At 45.3% G+C, this 16,958-nt stretch overlaps 1 protein-coding gene across 1 annotated transcript in view; it reads right to left on the reverse strand.

Moving 5' to 3' along the window:
* Nucleotides 1-2,990: 2,990 nt before the first annotated feature.
* The window catches only part of LOC141121835 (NACHT, LRR and PYD domains-containing protein 3-like), a 114,764-nt gene continuing 100,796 nt past the window's right edge, over nt 2,991-16,958 (reverse strand). The window contains exons 11-13 of the mRNA XM_073611551.1: nt 9,085-9,282; nt 4,968-5,047; nt 2,991-4,862 (exon numbers count right to left, since the gene is read on the reverse strand). Of these exons, the coding sequence (XP_073467652.1) occupies nt 4,846-4,862; nt 4,968-5,047; nt 9,085-9,282 (295 nt within the window). The 3' untranslated portion in view covers nt 2,991-4,845. The remainder of the gene's footprint in view (nt 4,863-4,967; nt 5,048-9,084; nt 9,283-16,958) is intronic.

Genomic DNA, 16,958 nt, shown 5'->3' on the forward strand with positions numbered 1-16,958 from the left:
TTTGTCGATCAGCATACCTGTCTCCATGTGTTCATCTCTAGAGACCAGCTGACCCTCACCTGACTGCTTTTGTAACCTCTCCTCTAAGCATGGCCCCACCCCAGGCCCTATCAGGGAACCCTATATTAACCTGTGCACTGCAAGCCAGCAGTGCTGATCAACCTTTGTGTGTTTGGCTTCCTGTTCCTGCTTGCCGTGTGCTCTACATTTATTTCTGTTACCGACCTTGGCGTGTTCTATACTATTCCTGTCTGCTCGTGACCCTGACCTTTTGGCATGTCCCCGACTATCCCTGTTTGCCTGTGACCCTGAACCTTGGCGTGTACTCTGTTGTCCTTGTCTGCTTGTGGCCCTGACCTTGGCTTATTCCTTACTATCCTTATCCTTCTGTTGCCTACTGTGGGTGTGAGCTGGGGGACCCTGGGGGTCGTGACCTGGAGCCAGTTGCAGCCCAGTCCATCCTCACCATCAGAGGCTCTGGTGAAAACCTGCTGGCTCTTAGACTCCGCGCCCCAGGGAATCCTACGCTCTAACCCCGGTGGGATCTGTGTTGGTGGTCCAGCGACCCTGCCTTCCTTATACCCGGATTCCCATCCGCAGCAGTCAGCCGTAGGGTCCACTGCCTTGCGGTGCACTTCTGATCCCAACGGTGTGCATCTGTCACCTAGCCTCAAGGTGACCTGACATACATACAGTACAAAGACATTGACAAAAAGTAATAAAAATCATCTATATAGAAATATACATGATACAAGCCCAGATGTGTCTACGCGTTTCGTATAGAACTTCTTCAGGAAACATTCAGGTTTCAGTTAATACGGAAAGGGGTTTCACTTGTACAGAGGCTTTCGCAAGCTCAAGAACAGTAATTCAAATTCATTCATGTATAGACGTCAAGGTCTTAGCAATAGATGTTAATAACCATCAACTGTTTCCATTTACAACCAATTTTGGGGTTCCTCCTGGGAACAGCTCTGTATCCTCCTGGGGACTTACATCCAATTTTACTTCAAGCTCCCCCAGTGCATTTTGCACGGCTCCATATGGACCATTGAGCAGATACGGTCCATGAGCTCTTTGATGCCCTCTGATGGTTGCTGCAGTGCGACTATTTATCATTGGCTATTCATAGGCTCTTTCTTTGTTGAAACCAAACCCTGAGATTGGTTATAACTGGAAATAGGCTCTCACAGTGCATTTTTGCACGGCTCCATATGGACCATTGAGCAGATACGGTCTATGGGCTCCTTGTTGCCCTCCCATGGTTGCTGCATTGCGACTCATTATCACTGGCTATTTATTGGCTTTTTCCTTGTTGGGACTGAACCCCGAAATTGGTTGTAAATGGAAACAGTTGAGGGTTATCCACATCTATTGCTAAGACCTTGACATCTATACATGAATGAATTTGAATTACTGTTCTTGAGCTTGCGAAAGCCACTGTACAAGTGAAACCCCTTTGTGTATTAACTGAAACCTGAATGTGTCCTGAAGAAGTTCTATACGAAACTCGTAGACACATCTGGGCTTGTATCATGTATATTTCTTTATAGATGATTTTTATTACTTTTTGTCAATGTCTTTGTACTGTATGTATTTATATTTAATAAAATTGATTATATTGTTATTCTGACTATACTTTCTCAGGTTTGTTGTGCCTCTAAAGTCTGCCCAGGGTGTCCTTGTTGACCCCCCTTTTTTTCTTTTTATGATATACAATTTATTCGGATGTGGCTATAGGAGTGTCCCTTTTTTTCTATTTTTGTCTTAGAAGGTTGGGTGAGAGATACACCAGATCACACTTCAGGTCCGCTGTGACCACGGTGCACTGTTGGATCATTGATCCTGTTGCTTGCTGTGGTTTTGTTCAAAGGCTTTTTTGTTTCAGTTTAAAAGTGAGTGTAACCATTGAAGTGTGTTTGGAGTGATTTTAATAAATCTGTCAAAATGGTATCACACTATGTGGAGCACTTTATTCATTTTTTCACATATGGAGCTGGCTTGATTGGAGTCACAGTTCATCACATGCAACCCAGGTGTGGTTCAATTGCTGTTTTGCCAAACACGAGAGTGGGAGGCTATACAATCTGGTGAGTTCGCTCTTCAGAGGGAGTCGTGTCACTATCATGGTGGTGTGGTGGAAGAGTAGAAGATTTTTCACACAAGAAAATTGAAAAACAACTGTTGAGCTTAATCATTTAGTTCATGTAATTTATTATCTTATAGTGACACTCTTCACTGGGTGTTGAAATTTTTTTTTCATGATAAAAATAATTTTTTTTCATGATACTATTATTTTTATGTATAATTAGAGGGTCATAGGCATCATGCTGCTCTGACTCATTATTTTACACAATTTATATTAGCGTTACTATCTCTATCTGTACACATGTGAGAGGTATAGTTTTGGGATTCTGATCAACATACCGTAGGTCTGCCCTCTACATTGTACACACCCCAGGACATGACCCATGTGCACAGCTGGAGATCATCTTTCCAGAATCATTCCACTAACGGAACGCACACCACCAGATTTGTACTGGTGGTCCAATCAGAACACTCCAGGCCCTTAGCAGTGCACACCCCCAGATTAATACGATATGGGCACTGGTGGCCCAATTAGGACACTCCATGCCCCAGCAGTGCACACCCCCAGATTAATATGACACATGTATTGCTGGTCCAATCAGAACACTCTAGGCCCCAGCAATGCACACCCCCAGATTAATACAACATGTGTACTGGTGGACAGAACACTCGGGGCCCCAGCAGTAATCACCGGCCCTGAATTCTCTTCAGTGGAACTCTCCAGTGAAATCTACACCTATCAATTACTAGCTGGATTCTCTATATTACCTCCTGTATGTACAAAACTACCCCAAACCCCTCCCCCCTCCTCACCATCCAATAGAAATTGGAGAAATTGTTTCTTCTTCCTGAAATCCAGACTTAGAGAGGAATAGAAAGGATCTAACAAACACCACAAAGTCTTTTTATAGAGATTTATTACATCTAATCCAAAACTATTTTACACATATTTATTCCATGGAATATGAAGAGATTTTTATATCAATAAGCCATCAAATCTCCATTTTTGTTGGACTTCATGCCAGCAATAATCAATCAGGAATCCATGTCAGATCAATAGGGATTTTTCCAATATTCAGTAATAACGGTTTTATCCTCCAACATAACCAGTGCACAAAATTATAAATCTATCACATGACATGTATCTTATTGATTGGTTGATGTCATTTATTGATCTATTGATTCCCTTATATGATAGAATAGATTGATTTCTCCATGTATTGATCATCTTCTCCATATATCTCTTCACCTTGTCTAACATTGCCTAACATAATACAAATCCTAAATGTAATAAATCTCAGTCATGTCCATGAATTGTATCTGAATTGGGTCTTTATAATATGATATACTGGACTTTTACTTTATTCCCTATTTGTATATCGTTTTCTTACACCTGTCCTGATGAAGTCACACTTTAAAGCCATGAAACACGTTGATGGTGTATTTTACAGTTGTTGTCCAATAAACTGTCTTTTTGAAGAAAACATTTAAAAGTTTCCTCCTTTACTATGGGGGCCTCTGCCGACTTCACTCTAATTTTTTATTGGGGTGAAACTTCTCCACCAGGATACGAATACTGCTTAGTATGTGACCATCTGGAATTCCCCAATGACCATGGAGTGTGACCACCCATTGACGTCAGTGAGGAGACAGACATATTCTCTACAAGTCCTCAGATAGGTTTTCTGATCCCTGTATAGGTTCCCCACAACCTCACAGACGTGAGTACATGCACCGTACTTCTACCCATCTTCTAGAACAATCTCACACCTTCTGGTATTATCACTATACTTAGTCCCATCTCTCCCATTGTCTTTTATCCTCTTTTGGAGAATTTCTACATATCGCCCTCATGACAGGTCCAATTTAATTGTATGCAGAGTAGAGGGGAAGGAGTATAAAGACTCCTCCCAGTGTTGGTTTATGAGGGAGAACTATAGGGTATTCTGACCTGTCCAAACACAATATCCCCCGAGGACCCCCCCCCTGTGTGCAGGTACCCCCCAGACATGAGACTGTCCTCCAATCTGGTCATTTCCTGATAGATCAGATGACAAAGTCCTATCCATGATGGTGTCTGTCATGTCAGGTCTATGGGTCCCTTATATAACCCATCCCCCTGCACCTCCTGACCTGTACTGGGAAATATCCAGGCTGTGATTGGTGAAGACAATACTGCTATTATCTCCAATATTGTTCTATGTGTGTGATTTCTATTTCTTAGACCTGTGTCCGGTGATACAGAGACTGGTGGTCAGAGCTCCTTCAGATTAAAGAAGAGAGTCCGGTGTGTCCTCATCCGTCTACAGAGGAGAGTTGGGATGAAGGATGGAGATTGCCCCCCCCACTGTCCTCATCCATCCACAGAGGAGAATTGGGATGAAGGATGGGGATTGTCCCCCACTGTCTTCATCTATCCACAGAGTAGAATTGGGATGAAGGAAGGACAGTGCCCCCACTGTCCTTATCTGTTCACAGAGGAGAAATGGGATAAAGGATGGAGATCCCCCTGTCCTCATCCATCCACAGAGGAGAATTGGGATGAAAGAAGGAGATCACCTCCCACTGTCCTCATCCACAGAGGAGAATTGGAATGAAGGATGGAGAGCACCCCCCACTGTCCTCACCATACCGCCACTGTGTGTTTAGTGTTTTCTACTTGTATAGTAGGAATGTTCATGTCATGAACAGGAATTTCCCAGCATGCTGGTCTCATCAGTGATGGCAGTTTTGGTGTGAAGATCCACAAATCACATTTTACAACCAATTATCATCTGAAGGTAAAGAAAAGAAAAATGATGAATATAAGTTCTACGAACAGGTTAATCTAAAATAATTCTATTCTGGACATTCTCTTCATATCAAGATCAGTGTATTACCTGCAGAGGAAAGGGAGATGACTTCATATTGACCATTTTCTAAGATGCTTCTGTATATATTTACTTTCCAGCGTGCATCCCTTCATAGAAGAATAAAATGAGAGTGTTAGATGAGGAAATGTTGCTGTGATGATGGAAAAAGGGGGTACTCACACTGTGCTCTGTAAGAAATGCTGGTCATTTTTATACACACTAAAGCTAACCACAGTTGGTTTGAAATTCACTGTGGTTGAACAGAAGTCAATCTATGATAAACTTCTGTACAACCACCTGGGAACATCCAGCTAGAGATTTGACCAGTACAGCAAATCTCAAACTAACACTTCCAAATGCATCATTAAAAAAAAAAAAAGGAGACCACATTTATATAGGCATCACAGTGCTGTTTACAAAATCCAATCCAATCGCACTTCCAGGGAACACTGCGGTAGTGTGGTGATGTCAGGTAGCATGTCTCCACCCCACTAATTTCATCAAATTTGATGGCTTCCGAAGAATGGAAGCCACGCGTAACTTCACGCATTAAATACCCTCTAAGTGCCGTAAATAGGACAAATAGAACCAAGTCTCAATCTCAATTCTAGAGGGGAACCAAGCCTCACTTGGGATTTAAGATGGCTCTTGATCTTCTCAAAATAGAGAAAACAATACCCGGGGTAAGACAAGGACCAAGCCTCACTCTCATCTGAGGCATATGCCTTTCCGATCGTAAATCCACTTAGTTTTTAATCAGAATATTTCACATCCTTCACCCACTGCCCCCCCCCCCCCCCCAAAAAAAAAATATCACAATTAGAAAATAAGTGGATCTGAACAAATACTCCCCTCAGGGTTGTAATGTTGAGTGGGATGGTAATGTGTTTATTAACAACTAAACTCCTTCTTTTACATTGTCTTGTATTCTCCACCATTTTTGCACATATTGTGCTTTTTATAAAGTCCTTTATTTTCTTCCCTTTTTATATTTTATTGATAACATTGAAATATGCTTTTTAGATGGCTTTTATTGTTATGTTATATATGTAGCAATACCCCCATAGGGGCTGCAAGTAACAGGGTTCCCCACTGCTGCACAGCCAGGCACATAGCATCTCTAACTTGCATCCAGACACAGAAAACAGTCCTTGAGCTTTGTTTTTTGATGTTTTATTAGGGGATAATATGGGGATAGGAATTATGGGATGCCCACATTGACAGTAACAAAAAAGGAACCAGAAACAATTTCCTCCCTATTTACAGCTTCCACTTGATCCTCCTGCACATATTCATTCACAGATTCATTCATTCAGTCTTTTTTTAGCTTAGCAACAGCTCCTTACAAGCTAGGAACTCTCAGTCCCTTGAGAAAAGTAGCACATGTGTTTGTGAACTGCATTCTGGAGCACCTAGACTTCCTTGTAGACACTGGTTCCAGCTCTACCACTGCAGGAAATGCTAGCCCACCTGGCTGCCTCTTCACTAGCCCACCTGGATGCGTATTATTTCCAGTCTGACTGATAATCTGCACCAGTCCACCTGGCTGACACTCCGGAGATCTCCCAGGGCAAGTCTGAAGACTTAAGCACATCGCTGTTTTCAAGAGAGACCTGACACAATTGGCAGTCTCCCCACTTGTCTGTCCCGGCACTGTGCTGATCTACTCACTCTGTCCTTCCAGGCCAGCCACCTGAACCTCAGCCTGAGGTAAAACCCCTCAATAGCAGGGGTCCCTCAAGGGCCACCGACAGTCTCCCTCAGCACTGAATCTCCATCTTCCATCCTACTCCCCTGCTGGCATGACTCATATCTATTTAAGTCCCCTGCCAGACCCTCTTCCTGGGGATTGGCTAAGGGCCCCTAAATATGCAGGGCAATCCTCCTAGCCTCCACCCACTAATGTCTAGAACATTATCCAACATTCTAGAACCAGGGTGAGGCACCAGAGAGCTGCCTGGATGAGTTATCCATCCCTCAACTCTAATGAACCCTGACCCAGATTCCATGACTCAGGCTTAGCCCTGAACCAAAAACTATATTTTACCTACACTACCACTAGAAGCACACTAGAGGGTGCTACATATGATATGCAGTATATATATATATATATATATATATATATATATATATATATACATTCACACACATATACAGTATATACAATATACATAGTATACACTATATTGTCAAAAGTATTGGGACACCTGCCTTTACACGTAAAATGAACTTTAGAAGAATGGTCAAACATTCCCATAGACACACTCCTAAACTTTGTGGACAGCCTTACCAGAAGAGTTGAACCTGTTAAAGCTGCAAAGGGTGGGCCAACTCAATATTGAACCCTATGGACTAAGACTGGGATACCATTAACGTCCATGTGTGTGTAAAGGCGGGCGTCCAAATACTTTTGACAATATAGTGTATATACTCTATAAGTGCCCTGGATGAATTATTCATGAATTTATTACCTTTTATTTAGGAATAGTGGGAGCCATCTTCCATCCCGAATGAGGCTTGGTTCCCTTTTTCCTATCCGCGGCACTGGGAGGGTATTTAATGTATCAGGGATAGCATGGCCTCAGTGCCCTAAAAGATGTCAAACTTAAAGAGGAAGTAAACCCTGATGGGTGTTACTTCCTCTTTGTTTCCCTGCAAAGATAAAGCATAATGGGTCACTTACCTGCAGGAGAAGCCTGCGATGTCCCCATCTTCTTCGTTAGTCCATTCTTCACCCCTCTTTGTTCCGGGGCCGCGAACTCCGGCTCTGTGACTGGCCGGAGTCACGTGATGGCGCATGGCGTCACTCCCGCGTGCCCTTTCTAACTCCGGCGCATGCACAGAAGAAATCGCCTCACGGCGATTTGCAAATATCTCCTATCACCATGCAGGTCTGGGAGATATTTCAAGCACCTACAGGTAAGCCTTAATCTAGGCTTACCTGTAGGTTAAAGTGGTTGTAAAGAGTTTACAACCATTTTAACAAAACACGTAGGGTGGAGCCACACAATGTGACATTATCACGCTGCCAAAGTGTTCCCTGGTAGTGTGATTCAGCCATATTTTATGCTGTACACAGCACTGTAATACCCATATTAATATGAGTAAAATATATCCATTTTTATTCTACATTTTTGGGATTTTACACTATGTGGAGTGTTGGTCTTCTTTCTTCTTTTTTAAACATGGTGCATTTGAAAGTGCGAGTTAAAGAGGTGCTTTAGCGGTCGTATCTCTGGCTTTCCCAAGGTCTGAGCTTGTGTCCTGCTTTCCTGACTGTATTATTAACATGCCTAATATGACTTCTCTACAAATTGAGGGTCATATTTGTCCAGTAGGTCTCTGTTGTATCTCTGTGGTGGTGGCGATTCTAGTGGAGGGAGATTCACACTGTTTAGATTTCCTGCACTTTTGTGGAATATTTCATGATTTGTGGACTCCAATTTTGATAAATTTTATGTTGTTTATTATATGTATGAAATACACAGTTTTGATTAATATTTGAGTGCAGCACTTTGTGACACATGCAAATACACCAAAAGCTGAATCACCCACCTAATACTGAGGGTCTATCACCATGGCAGGAGACCACACATTTAATGTTGTCCAACCATTGGGATACCAGACTGTGTGCCCGGTGTGCTGGGCTGCCATGTGTACAGGCTGAGAACACACATCAGTTATACTTAGTTAAACTGACAAATTTGATAGGCAGTGGGGATGTTTTTTTTAAGTTATTTTTCTGTAAAGGTTAAAGTTTTCTGGAAGATTGAAGGACTTGACTAAGATTATTAGTAGAGGATCTGATTTTCCTCATCCCCCATCTGTAATGATAAAACTTGGGAAGAGGAATAAATTCTCCATCATCTGGGAAATCTGTGACTGGCACAGGAAATATCAATCATCTCTCTCATTATCTGTATAACTACAGAGACCTCCAATGGGTTCTACAGAAACTGTAGAGAATGTTTGTCACCTCGTCCTTCCATTTTCATTACAGTGCAGATTGGGTGTCAGAAGACCTCCCAACAACGTCCCACTTCCATCATCTCATCACCATCCAATGTTGTCTGCATTTTACTATTCACATTCTAAGGCTTTGTATGCGTGTTACCACATATATGACAGTTCTTACAGTTTATACCTCCATAACAACTGTTTTTGCTCTCTTTTCACAGTGAAACCCACATGCTGGAGAGCATCACAACAACGATCCACTTCTGAGTCCAAAATTTTCTCATCATCATCCAATGTTGTCTCGAGTATGTTCAGAGTTCGGTTTGTGGTGATAACTGAGCAAAGATCATCACAGCACGAAAATGTCACTTTACAGTCAGAAACTCTGGTAAAGGAAACAGGAAAGAAAGGTGAAATGTTCTTCCAGGGAGAGGCAGAAGTAGACACATCCAGTGAATAATCAGTGGGCGGGGTCTTAGAAAATGAAATGGTGGGACATTTGGATGGATGATTTCATGGAATATTGGTTGGACCTCCCCTGTAAAATGGAGGTAAGTTGTCACCCACCTGAAAAGTCTGGAGTTACACTGGTGCTAGTACATTGCAGCGTACGTGGTAATGCACACATTGGAGGTGTGAGTGGCTCCATATAGATTCCCTTTCACACTAAACTGCAGCACATCGATGTGAACCGGCCACATAAGAAATAATGGCATTTCTACTTCATATGTGTCTCTATGCAGCAAAATCCATGAGTATTGCTGCATAAAAACAGATAAGTGTGAATAAGACCTTAAGGCTGATATCACATGTATGAAGGAGACTCATCTAACCAATACTAAACTCCATCACCTAAAAATTGATTGGGTAAACCCACCATTATTGTTCTCTTAAAAATAACAGTGGTGGGTTGACAGTCCTAGTCAGTAGGTATCGTATGAACTCTCAAAGTTTCTTGTAAATCCATCAAACCGTTTAAAAAAAATAATGCACTTCATGACTTTTAAATTATGACCAGCAGGCTTAGAATAGATAAAATGGGGGCGTCTGGATAAACCACCCCCCTCATTATAAAAGGGATAAGGTTAGAGAAGCTGAAAAATTGCATCAGGGGACATTAAGGATCGCATTTCTTGCTTTTTGAGAAATCAACTAATTTGCAGATTTTTTTTTTAATTATTATTATTGAGGGCTTTTTTGTATTTAAGTTAATTTTAGGGGGTGGTAGGGTGGTATTTGGGGGGGGGGGTCCATTTCTTTTTGGACTAAATTGGTGTTTATTTTATACTAAAAAGGCCCTGTTTTATGTTTGGGGTGCTCAAAGTGGCACGTTCATTTGTTGCTGATCCATCTGTTCTTGGAGGTTCCTTTTGTTTGCCGAACACCACTGCATTATGTGAAGGAAAAAAAAGTGGAATAAAAGTGTGCTCCTAAACCACCTACATATTATCACTCACATTCCCTATAGAAAAAAAATAAAAAGTTTAGTCCTAGTCTCCATGTTTTAATGTTTCCTACTGTATCCCAAATATATACTGTGTCATCCGTGTCTCTGAATTGTAGTGTAGCACCCTCTAGTGTGTGCTACTAGTAGTGGGAATAAGCAAACTATACTCTGACTCATGTTTAGCTTATGGGTCTGTAATTGGGTCAGGGTTACTAGAGTTCAGAATAAGGTGACTCATTCTGGCAGCTCCCTGGTGCCTCCCCATGTTTCTAGAATGTTGGAGAACATTCTAGAAGATAGTGAGCGGAAGCTAGGAGGGGTTGCCTTAAATATTTAGGGGCCCTTAGCCAACCCCCAGGAGTGGGTCTGGCAGGGCACTAAGGAGCTGTACATAAGGGAACCAAGTTTGTGCAGGAGGCAGGAAGAAGAGGAATCTGTAAATAAGGAAGAAGTTGTCCCTGGTTTTGTGTTGAAGATTTTCAAGTTGGGCATTCCATAAACCCTTATTACCAAGTTATCATCCCCTAATAAATCATCAAAAACAAACCAATGGACTGATTTCTGTGTCTGGATGCAAGAAGGAAAAGCTGGTGATGGGGGGTAGTGCAACAGTAATAAAATACTTGTCTGTGCACTAAGTCTCTAGTACAGTCTGGCCTAGTGTTGCTCACTAAAACTGTCCTACTGTTGGCCAGTTTTACACTGCTTTATCACTGTCTCCTAATTCTTAATGAGTATTACTACTTGATTAAAAAGCATGTGTTACTACAAAGCTACCTGTATTGTTTTTGTTAAATTGTTACTAAACCTACAACAGTAAAATAAGTCTGTATTGTATATGCAATAAAGCATGCTTGTTTTACTAACTTTAGAACGTAAGCAGTTAATCCTCCTCATTGTGTAAAAAAGCTGTTTGATCCTATCTCCTCTGATCCTTCCCTTCTTCCACTGTCCCCAATCCATCTCCTGCATAGTACAGAGCCTTGGAGTCGCTCTGCACATGCTCAGTTTGGTGTGTATTGCTAGAGAGGTTTTTTTTTTTCTTGGGAGGGTGCATGTGATCAGCACAGGGCCAATCAACACTGTCCAAACAGAGGGTCAGGGATCCTGCAGCCTCATAGGACAGTCCGAGGATAATGAAAACTCCTCCTACAAGCTTTAACCAGACATTGATAGAAGTCACAAGACTGCTACATACTGCTGATGAGAAAATGAATTTAGCAGTTTATATTTACTAAGATAATTGCATGTCCATGTTCTGAGTACTGTGGGAGACCAGATATAGTGAATGCAGGCTCCAGGGTAGAAAAGATATAGTGAATGCTGGCAACTGAGGAGACCAGATATAGTGAATGCAGACTCCTGGGGAGAGCAGATATAGTGAATGCAGGCTCCTGGGGAGAGCAGATATAGTGAATGCAGGCTCCTGCAGAGACCAGATATAGTGAATGCAAACTCCTGGGGAGAACAGATATAGTGAATGCAGGCTCCTGGGGAGAGCAGATATAGTGAATGCAGGCTCCTGCGGAGACCAGATATAGTGAATGCAGGCTCCTGCGGAGACCAGATATAGTGAATGCAGGCTCCTGCGGAGACCAGATATAGTGAATGCAGGCTCCTGGGGAGCAGGGACGTCTTTAAATGGGGCAGCTGCCCAGGGCCCTGTCACTGTTTGGGGCCCAAAGCAGAGCTGTCCGTTAAGCCCGCGTGTGCTGAAAATCCCCACACACACAGACAGTCTGTCAGGGCCGATCCTAGGCGGTGCAGTGCACCCGGGCGCCACAGAGGTGGGGGGCACTGAAGCGCTAGAGTGCTCCCCTTCCTCCTCCTCCTCCTCTCCTTGTCCGTGTTCAGAGCTGGTGTTCTCTCTGCCGGTCACCGCCGCCGCCTTGTTTCCTGCACAAGCCTGTCCTCCCTCCCTCCCTCCTCCTGTCAAAGAAAGAGAGCGAAGCAGCTGGAGATCGGAGACCAGCCACGCAGTGACGTCGCTGGGGGGGGTGGTCCGTGCCTGACATGATCTGTTCTCCACCCGGGCGGCGCGGCTGAACACTGTCCTCTCCAGCTGCCGTTGAGTGTATTTTTGTACCCTAATGCGGGGGGGGGGTGGTTTGTCCTGGGGGGGGTCTGTACTAATGGAGGGGGGTTTGTCCTGGGGGTAGGATCTGCACTAATGGGGGGTTGTCCTGGGGGGGATCTGTACTAATGGAGGGGGGTTTGTCCTGGGGGGATCTGTACTAATGGAGGGGGTGGTTTGTCTTGGGGGGTTCTGTACTAATGGAGGGGGGTTTGTCCTGGGGGGATCTGTACTAATGGAGGGGGGTTTGTCCTGGGGGGGCGGATCTGTACTAATGGAGGGGGCGGTTTGTCCTGGGGGGGGTTCTGTACTAATAGAGGGGGGTTTGTCCTGGAGGGGGATCTGTACTAATGGAGGGGGGCGGTTTGTCCTGGGGGGTCTGTACTAATAGAGGGGGGTTTGTCCTGGGGGGGATCTGTACTAATGCAGGGGGGTTTGTCCTAAGGGGGATCTGTACTAATAGAAGGGGTTTTGTCCTGGGGGGATCTGTACTAAAGGAGGGGGGTTTGTCCTGGGGGGTCTGTACTAATGGAGGGGGGACGGTTTGTCCTGGGGGGTCTGTACTAATGGAGGGGGCAGTTTGTCCTGGGGGGGTCTGTACTAATGGAGGGGGGTGGTTTGTCCTGGGGGGGTCTGTACTAATGGAGGGGGGCGGTTTGTCCTGGGGGTCTGTACTAATGGAGGGGGCGGTTTGTCCTGGGGGGTCTGTACTAATGGAGGGGGTGGTTTGTCCAGGGGGAATCTGTACTAATGGAGGGGGGTGGCTTGTCTTGTGGGGGATCTGTACTAATGGAGGGGGTGGTTTGTCCTGGGGGGGCCTGTACTAATGGAGGGGGTGGAATATGTACTAATGGAGGAGGGTGGTTTGTCCTGGGGGGTCTGTACTAATGGAGGGGGGGAATCTGTACTAATGGAGGGGGGTGATTTGTCCTGGGGAGTCTGTACTAATGGAGGGGGGGTGGTTTGTCCTGGGGGGTCTGTACTAATGGAGGGGGGCGGTATGTCCTGGGGGGGTCTGTACTAATGGAGGGGGCAGTTTGTCCTGGGGGGTCTGTACTAATGAAGGGGGGTGGTTTGTCCTGGGGGGGTCTGTACTAATGGAGGGGGGCGGTTTGTCCTGGGGGTCTGTACTAATGGAGGGGGCGGTTTGTCCTGGGGGGTCTGTACTAATGGAGGGGGTGGTTTGTCCGGGGGGAATCTGTACTAATGGAGGGGGGTGGCTTGTCTTGTGGGGGATCTGTACTAATGGAGGGGGTGGTTTGTCCTGGGGGGGCCTGTACTAATGGAGGGGGTGGAATATGTACTAATGGAGGAGGGTGGTTTGTCCTGGGGGGTCTGTACTAATGGAGGGGGGGTGGTTTGTCCTGGGGGGGAATCTGTACTAATGGAGGGGGGTGATTTGTCCTGGGGAGTCTGTACTAATGGAGGGGGGGTGGTTTGTCCTGGGGGGGGTCTGTACTAATGGAGGGGGGCGATTTGTCCTGGGGGGTCTGTACTAATGGAGGGGGGCGGTATGTCCTGGGGGGTCTGTACTAATGGAGGGGGGGCGGTTTGTCCTGGGGGGGTCTGTACTAATGGAGGGGGCGGTTTGTCCTGGGAGGTCTGTACTAATGAAGGGGGTGGTTTGTACTGGGGGGAATCTGTACTAATGGAGGGGGGTGGTTTGTCATGGGGGGGAATCTGTACTAATGGAGGGGGGTGGTTTGTCCTGGGGGGGTCTGTACTAATGTAGGGGGGGTGGTTTGTACTAATGGAGGGGTCATGGTTTGTCCTGGGGGTCTGTACTAATGAAGGGGGGGTGGTTTGTCCTGGGGGTCTGTACTAATGAAGGGGGGTGGTTTGTCCTGGGGGGAAATCTGTACTAATGGAGAGGGGTGGTTTGTCCTGGGGGGTCTGTACTAATGGAGGGGGGGTGGTTTGTCCTGGGGGTCTGTAATAATGAAGGGGGGTGGTTTGTCCTGGGGGGGTCTGTACTAATGGAGGGGGGCGGTTTGTCCTGGGGGGGGTCTGTACTAATGGAGGGGGGGTGGTTTGTCCTGGGGGTCTGTACTAATGGAGGGGGGGTGGTTTGTCCTGGGGCATCTGTACTAGTGGAGGGGGGCAGCCCTGCAGTCTGTCACTGTTATCAGCAGCGTGCGCACAGTGCAGCAGTGCCAGTGCTGCATTTTCTCGATCGAGGAGCGGGCTGCAGGTGGGGGGGGCTTGAGCTCCACTGACGCTCTGGCCCCGCCCCTTGCTATGCGTGCACAGTGTACCTGATCGGAGGAGCGGAGGCCTCGGTAGGAGGAGTCAGACCGCGGCGTGTAGTGGAATGCTGCTTGGTGCCTGGTCTGGTGCAGGACTCTGCTTTTACTATATCTGGTCTCCCCAGGACCCTGCAGTCACTATATCTGGTCTCCCCAGGACCCTGCAGTCACTATATCTGGTCTCCCCAGGACCATGCATTCTCTATATCTGGTCTCCCCAGGAGCCTGCATTCACTATATCTGCACTCCCCAGCAGCGCCATCTTTAATATCAGTGCTATCAAAATGCATTGATTACTGTGTAAATGACACTGGCAGGGAAGGGGTTAACCACTAGGGGACGATGAAGGGGTTAAGTGTGTCCTAGGGAGTGATTCTAACTGTGGGGGGGATGGGCTACAACTCACATGACAGGGAGCAGTGATCTCTGTCATGACACAAGGCAGAACGGCGAACTGCCTTGTTAACATGGCACTTCCCCGTTCTGCGGCTCTGTGACACGATCACAGGCACGCTCACGCTGTAGGCGGCGGGCGTTCGCCTGCTAACCAAGCCAATTAAAGGGGACCTACAGGTACGCCCATTTGCCCACCGCTGCCATTGTGCCGACGTATATCGGCGTGCAGCAGTCGGCAAGTGGTTAAAATACATACTAACCACTTAACCTCCGGAAGATTTACCCCCTTCCTGACCAGGCCATTTTATGCGATTCGGCACTGTGTTACTTTATTTGACAATTGCGCGCTCGTGTGACACTGTACTCAAATAAAATTGGTGTCCTTTATGGGCTTTCTTTTGGTGGCATTTAATCACCTCTGGGTTTTTTATTTTTTGCACTATAAACAAAGAACGACCGAGAATTTTGAAAAAAAAAAAAATATATAATTTTTTACTTTCTGCTATAAAACATCCAATTAAAAAAAAGTTAAAAAAATCTAATTTCTTCATCAATTTAGGCCAATATGTATTCTGCTACATATTTTTGGTAAAAAAATACCAATAAGCGTATATTGATTGGTTTGCGCAAAAGTTATAGTGTCTACAAGCTATGGGATATTTTTATTTATTTACTAGTAATGGCGGCGATCAGCAACTTATAGCGGGACTGCGGCAGACAAATCAGACACCTAACTGACACTTTTGACACTTTTTGGGAATCAGTGACACCGATACAGTGATCAATGCTAAAAATATGCTAATGACACTGGCTGGGATGGGGTTAACATCAGGGGAAATCAAAAGGTTAAATGTGTACCTAGGTTGTGCTTACTCACTGTGGGGGAGGTGCTTTGACCAGGGAAAGGTAAAGATCCGTGTTTTTCAAAAAACACAGGATCAATACCTTCCTTTCAGACAGAATGACAATCTGCCTTGTTTACATAGGCAGATTGTCATTCTGCCTGTGTCCTGTGTAATCGGTGGGTTCCAGCAGACATTGCTATGCCTTTTACAATTAAAAACAAATATTTAGAGACCATGATAGTTCCTTTTGCACATCAAAGATGAGCTCAGGCATGTTCAAGTCCAAACTCATCTAAGCTTTCCCATCAGGAAGCTGTCAAAATGAACAGTCAATCATAGGCAGCAGAAGAATTCACTGTCCTGCAGCTTCATGTACTGTATACAGACCCCTTGTTTATGTGGAGCTATGGAGTGGGGAATACTTTCACTGCCTATGATTGGCTGTCTGCTCTGACAGCTTCCAGGTAGGATAGCTCAGGTGGGTTTGAACTCTTGTACAAACATGCCCGAGCTAATTCCTAATGAACACCCAAAAAGTTATTATCATAACATTTCCACCTCCTCACCACCTATATATAACAGAGATTGATCAATGAATAGAAGCCAACGGCGGCAGGTGACTCAAAGGACTATGATAGCAACCCCCAGTCTGGATCCCTCACACAAAAGTTTTATTCCAAAATCCAGCAGAATTTATATAATTTATAGTATACATTTTCCTTCATCTTATGCAGGCTACAGCCTAGGTGCAGGGCTGTTAATAAGGCAGTACAACCAGCCCTCCTGTACTGGGCCCAGGCCTCATCAGTTCAAAAAGGGGGGTCCATGCACCTGCCGAGCAGGAGGCCCAGCAGTACTGCTCATTGCTGACACTTGTGAGTCTTGTGCAGTGCTGCAGGCTTCCACTTTTCTTCCTCTGGCTGTACTGCAGGATGATCGATTCTAGTATCTGCGCCCCCTTCCCGGTGCTGTCTGGGACCCCTGTGTGCGCCGTCCCCCGCAGTGCTGCCATTTTCCCTCCTCTCCTGCTGGGAGCTGCTGAGGGCACACAGG

The sequence above is a fragment of the Aquarana catesbeiana genome, unplaced genomic scaffold (assembly GCF_042186555.1).
Source record: "Aquarana catesbeiana isolate 2022-GZ unplaced genomic scaffold, ASM4218655v1 unanchor233, whole genome shotgun sequence".
Lineage (NCBI taxonomy): Eukaryota > Metazoa > Chordata > Amphibia > Anura > Ranidae > Aquarana > Aquarana catesbeiana.